We start from the raw sequence: 6,880 nt of genomic DNA on the forward strand, positions 1-6,880 counted from the left end.
TGAGAGTATAGATGTACCTTCAGTCATCCGAAGCATATACAAACTCTGCTTTAAGTAGAGACGATTCTCTACTGTTCTCTTCATATACAAGGCTTTAAGCTTGTCCCACATGCTCTTAGCCGTAGTCTCCGTAGCTACCTCCCATAAAACCTCGTCAAAGAGATTTAGAATAATGCTGGATCGGGCCTTCTTATCCATACCCGTAAGATCTTCCTTTAACGTACCATCTAGAATATTCTCAGCTCCCTGTAATGCCAAATCAACTCCATCTTGAACCAGAATGGCCTCCATCTTAAGTTGCCCTAGGAAATTTACCAGTTTGTTAGAGCTAGCCCTAGGAAATTTACCAAAGGATAATTTTGGTAACCCAATAAAGATAATAAAGCGAAAAGAATAAAAGTGATAAGAACACCAGATTTACGTGGTTCGATCAATTAACCTTGACCTACATCTACGAACGAAAGAGGAGCAAATCACTACTATAAAAGATGGACTATTACAAATGCCCTAGAAAGATGTTCCTAGGCCATAAAACACCCGAAAATACTAAACAAGAAAAACCTCAACTATAAGCTCAAACTATTTAACTGAGTGTGGACTTAAACCCAAAGCAAACACTTAGGTTTTTCTTATGGTGCCACTTGTGATGCTTTTGTGGTGCATCTAACTTCAAAGCCTAGACCCTTATTTATAATTTCAATACGAGATAACAAGCCTGATTTTCCCGATATGGGACTATGAGACTTGCCATCAAAGGCTCATGTAATCATGTGCCACCCGAGGAACACTAAAGTATTGAGATAATAGATATTTTGCATTGTTATGCGCATCAAAAAAATATCCAAAATGATTGCCTCCATAGTGGGATCTCTATATGTTGACTAAGTTATAATATGATGATAAAGTATCACCCTGATGACTTTGAGGTGTCTATTATACAGTATCGACCATATTATTAAGAGATTGAGGTAAATTGCACCAACCGTATGATATTATACTTGATTGTAGGATCAAAAGTGTTACACGCCATTGTAATAAGAAACAAAGCTCTAATCAAGTTGTAAAAGAATGAACAATCTAAATTAGTAAGTCGCTCGAATCAATTGATATTTACTCATCTAAGTATATATAGAGACACAAAGCACACCGATTACCGGATGTTTCCATCTATTTTTTCCTTTGAACGTAACATAAGCTCAATTTTATTTAAAAATGGATCATATCAACTTTCCTTTGCTTTATCTTCTCCTTTTGATTCTCTTCCTCCGTCTCCCGCTCCCTTGAGCTCCCCCATCTCTCCATGTTCCGTGTGATGATACAGTAGCATAGAGTAGATTGCATTACATCAATTAGGACATATACAAGTGCGAATCCGATATCTTTTCACTCATTTTCTAGTATCATACACCCAATGCATCAAGTTAAGCTCTCTCTCTCTCTCTCTCTCTCTCTCTCTCTTGACATTGTTATCAACACCAATTGACAAATTTTTTACTTCTAACAAAAGTTGGCAGGCAAGAACAAAAGGTTGAGTTTCTAAAATAGAAACATAGAAGGCATGAAAGAGCCTGCACAGAAAGGAGTTGCCATGGTAAACAGACAAGCAATTGAATAAATGAACCAAGTAAAAGAATAAGATCAAGCTATCATCAACCATCAGTGTGGCATACAATAATCACATCTGCAAAAGGTAAATACACTACTGCCTTTTAATTATTTATTTTTCTTTCGAACAATAAAAAAGGTAAATATACTACTAATTCATGAAACAATACAATCGAAGTACCATTGAAGAAAAAAATGAAAAGCAAAATCCAAGGCTCCTCCTAAATAAGAGAACATGTGGTTTATGATAAGATCAGCATAAGAAACTTCGAAGAACAATTTTTGGTCGACCTTCTACTGTAGAACATAACATCAGAATACATCATATTTCAGTAAAGATGATGGCTTAAAGCAGCAACTCCAGTAGAAAAATGAGGGAATTCGACCAGTTCGTCTAATGTACTCTGCTTGCTTTGCAGTTGTTGCATCTTGGTAATTTCTTTGGGCTTGTGCTGCGGCACGCATTTTCTCGGCTCTGTGGCTTGCTGCTGCAACCTTGTTCATCAGCCTCTCAAGTGCATGAGCTCTTGTTCTCTCTACCTCAACCTGTGAAGATGTGCAGCAGCAATATTTACACTAACAGTTATTCTACAAACAATGATGATTTGAAACATTTTTTTCTGTATTTTCAATGAAACATTTCTTATAAACTAGTTCTTAATAAGAAGAATTTTACATAGTTGGTGCTGAAAATATTTGCGTAAATTAATCTAAGCCAATCTACTGCTGAACAAGAACTAGATCTCCTTATAAATACATTTTAGAACGTAAAACTAGAATAAAATCTAGTTCGGAAGATTTATGTTCTGTGTACCAAATCATACCTCCATTAGCTCCTCAATTTCAGATTTGGGACTAAATAGAAAAATAGACTACTATCGAGCAAACCATCCTCAAAAGGTAGATTGCAATTCCCACATCTGTTAATAGTTCAGAAGTTAAATGGACCTAAAACCTTCAAAGTTTTTGGAATCCAATCCAACATGCTCATGGAAGGATTTCTCAAGAGCTAAACAGAAAGATCAGCCACCAGAAACAACAGATTGAATGAATATATTCTCAGTCCAGAAAATTCTCAGCCAAACTAAATTCCATATATGTTTAATTAAAGAAAATTTTTTCTTTTGAAAAACAAAAAAAAACAGTCAAATAATAATCTTATAGACATCTGACACAAGAATTTTCTAAAGTTCATAAATATAGTGAAATCCTGAGGTTAAAACAAAGAACAAAAAGTAGCACTCAGTTTTTCATAGTATTTGTTAATTTGGCAGAAAAATGTTCGAGTAAGATTAAGTTTTTATAGAGGACCCTATCTTGTGGAGAAACTGAGTATCCACCTCAATTTTCTTCATTTCTGCCTCAATCTTTGCTTTTTGATGATTTTTCCAGGCATAGATTTTGATCTCTTCTCGTTTAAACCTGAGGAGATAATTAGCATTCAGCATCCGTATCCTCATGAAAGGCAACTAATTCTACAACACATACTTGATAAGAGATTTTCTAAGAAACCAGACATTTTATTTGTATTGAACAATGAACTACCTAGCAAGATACTTGGCTTGTTCAGCCTCCTCCCAAGCTGCCGCACGGGCTTCAATAACACTTCTCATGGACTGATTCTGAGGTATAGTCTTGAGAGAAATAGATGCATCAGTTTCCTCCTCTTTGCTAGCACATGCTGCAATGTTTTCATTATCCAATTGCCGGCCAAGAATCATTATTTCTCTGCAAGCTTTTTTTAATATTTCCTCTTCTGACTGTGTTTTGTTTAGATCATCATGGCAAGCAGCTGGTGCAGTTTGGAGTTGGCCAGTTGATGCTGGAACTGTTCTTCCTGAAGTTGATGGTCGAGAAGAAGTTGGGGGTGAAGTTTCTCTTGCAGGACTTCCTGTCTGCAATGGCTCCTGGCTTGGAATAGGAAACATTTCTGTACCCATATCCCTCATGGACGCAGACCTAATTGGTAATGTAGGAGCGATAAATGCTGCAACTTTCTTGACAGACACCAATGGATCATGCTGACTAAGACTGACTGCAGAAAGTTGATTATAAAAGAATCCCTCAGAAGTCAAATAGAGAATGAAAGCTATTTATATTAATGCAAACTGCAAAATTATTATTGCATATCAGTTAAATATACATCTGGACCTACTGTACCATAAAGTAACATGAAAGGATTTCCATCAACTTGGTAAAGCTCTATCCAAAGCAATGCGCTGTCCTTTGAAGTTCTAGTTTCTCACTAATTTGAAGACAGAAAGATCATTACCTCATTTTCAACATGCTTGCAAGAGTAATTATCAAGGTATGTGATGTGTTCTTGAGTTCCTGAGGCATCTATAGTTGGCACTAATTCATAGGATTCATACATGATTTAAATATAGCAAGCATCACAAGAACTTAAGGGTAGATATAATTTTACCAACTTGAGTTCTGAAACATCTATAGTGAATTTCTGAAGTCTTTTCAGAAAAACAAATTAATTTATAGAGGTTTAATTATACATTTGTCACACTTGTTCCAAAGAAAGAGAATCCTCATCTCCTAAAGAAATTATTTCAATTAGACTAATCTATGCAATCGTCAGAATTATTTCAAAGCAACTTGCAAACCAGCTGAAGGAGGTCACTGATTGCCTTGTGGATAAGACACACATTGAACTATTCATTAGATTTCAACCTCCTCATATGAGAAGAAGAACAAATTGCAGGCAGATTTAAGAAAGCATCACCATCAAACACAATGAAGAAAGAGAGCATCATAAGAGGTTTCTTACCAGCTATCTCAGTAGCTGGATTCTCCATGGTTGTGGCAGGTTTCATCCCTGAATCCACCATAGCATAAGGCTCTGCCGCCCAATTCCCACCCTTAACTCCACCAATTTCCTTCTTAGCTTGCCTCCCAACTTCCAAGATAACCTTCGCCGTCGTCCCACGACCGCCTCCGTTGCCGGCCAACCTGCTCTTCTTCATTGTCCCACCACCAGCCTTGCTCCCGACTCTGTTCGACGCCGGACCTGTGATCCACTTCTGCGCATCATCCCACTTCGACGGTGCCGGCCTCGAGAAAGGAACCACCATTGCCGACGCCAGCCGGTGCGGCGGCGCTCGTTCCGACTTCTGGAGCTCGAGGCTCTCCCTACAGGAACCATCCTTGTCTTGAGCCCCAAACTTTGGCACCTCCACTGCGTACTCTTCCTCCGTGGAGATAGAGCTCTCGACATTCTTGCAGCTCTCGGCCATGCCGGCGCCTGCGAAATTCGTTCTTCCACTTCAATCTTTACACGAAAGATCCAATCTTTTTTATCCCAACAGCAAGGATAGATTTTTACGCCTGCTGTCGTCATCCGAGGGCTCGAAGTCGAGCCCTTTCTCCTCCTTCCTCCTCGCTGCTCCAAGAAGCATCGCGCTCGGCATCCCAGGGCAGAATCCACTGCCCTTCTAGAAAAGATCAGCCCAATTTTCGATCAAGATCTTACCGAACTCCATCAACGACCGAGTCATAAACAACAATGCACGATGATCGAACAGGGCAAAGCGAAGGCGGAAAGCACTGAAGAGATGGAGCAAGAACGAAGGGACGAGGGTCAAAACAGCAGCTTTGGGAGTCTCAGAGATCAATCATTGAACAAAAGAACTACCTATCTATCTATGTATACCTGCGAAGGGAAGGGCTCGCGAAAGCCTTCGTACTCCACTGGGAGAAGAAATGAGGGAGGTTGTGCTGCTTGCGGCGGTGGCGGTGGTGGCCGTCAACGTAAATGCTACTCGACGTCGGTGTCTGCTATTGAGACTGAATCGGGGGATTGTTCTCCTTACGAGGAAGTAACTGATGAGGGAGGTTGTGCTGCTTGCGACGGTGGCGGTGGTGGCCTTCAACCTAAATGCTACTTGACGTCGTTGTCTGCTATTGAGACTGAATCGATGGATTGTTCTCCTTCCGAGGAAGTAAATGATGATGACGTAAGTGTCAGTTGATGCATGTTGCTGGTCCTGCGACTTGCAATGTGTGCATATCATATACAAAAGTTTACTACATAGCGTTTACAATATACATACATACATACATACATACATACATATGTATATGTATATATATGCATATGTATATGTATATATATGTATACATATACGTATGTATACATACATACATATATTTATATATACATGTATAAATATACATATATACATATTTATACATGTATATATACATATATGTATGTATATATGTATACATATATATATATATACATATATATATATATATATGTATACATATATATATATATATATACATATATATATATGTATATATATACATATATATGTATATTTGTATATATATACATACATATATATATATATATATATATATATATATATATATATATATATATATATATACATATATATATATATACATACATATATATATACATACATATATATATGTATATATGTATATATGTATATATATATTTATTTATATGTATATATATACATATATACATATATATATACATACATATATATACATATATATATACATACATATATATACATATATATTTATATATCGATGTTAATTTGAGTTTTATATAGGTTCATTTTCTTTAAAAAAATTAATATTTTAGATTTTTTTAATATTTTTTTATTTTTTTAATAATATCTTTATTTTTAAAAATAATCAAAAATATTTTTTTAGTTTTTTACCATTTTTTTATCTATTTTTAGTTATTATAATATTTTCATTCCGATTGTTTATGATTTTTTAATAATATTTATCATATTTTATAACTATTATTAAAAAATAATCATAAATGACATCATATCATGCTTTTTTTATTGTTATTGCTTACAAACAATTACGATATCAAAATTTTAAACTTATAATTAGTTCGATTAAATTTAAAATCGATTTAATTCTTTATAATATTTTAAAAGAAGTTTTATGGTGTCTTTGTTGTAGTGGCTAAAACATTATAATAGTCCAAAAATATTATAACAAACCAAAACACTATAACAGACAAAAAAAAATTAAAAAAAAAACCAAAATATGGGTTTTTTTAGAATCACCATATATATATATATATATATATATATATATATATATATATATATATATATATATATATATATATATATATATATATATATATATATATATATATATATATATATATATATATATATCTTCCAATCAAAATTTGTACATGTTTGGGGACATACCTAATTATTCCAACAAATAAAGGCCTATGGATTTTAAATAAAAA

At 34.8% G+C, this 6,880-nt stretch overlaps 1 protein-coding gene across 1 annotated transcript; it reads right to left on the reverse strand.

Moving 5' to 3' along the window:
* Positions 1 to 1,770: 1,770 nt before the first annotated feature.
* On the reverse strand, positions 1,771 to 5,591 carry LOC103985964 (uncharacterized). Its single transcript, XM_065150866.1, has 6 exons — positions 5,267 to 5,591; positions 4,940 to 5,160; positions 4,385 to 4,858; positions 3,151 to 3,640; positions 2,946 to 3,027; positions 1,771 to 2,151 (listed from the first exon to the last, which is right to left on the reverse strand). The coding sequence occupies exons 2-6, from the start codon at positions 5,022 to 5,024 to the stop codon at positions 1,918 to 1,920; spliced, it is 1,365 nt and encodes a 454-aa protein (XP_065006938.1). The 5' UTR covers positions 5,025 to 5,160; positions 5,267 to 5,591; the 3' UTR covers positions 1,771 to 1,917.
* Between the last annotated feature and the right edge of the window lie 1,289 nt (positions 5,592 to 6,880).

Source organism: Musa acuminata, chromosome BXJ3-5 (assembly GCF_036884655.1).
Source record: "Musa acuminata AAA Group cultivar baxijiao chromosome BXJ3-5, Cavendish_Baxijiao_AAA, whole genome shotgun sequence".
Lineage (NCBI taxonomy): Eukaryota > Viridiplantae > Streptophyta > Magnoliopsida > Zingiberales > Musaceae > Musa > Musa acuminata.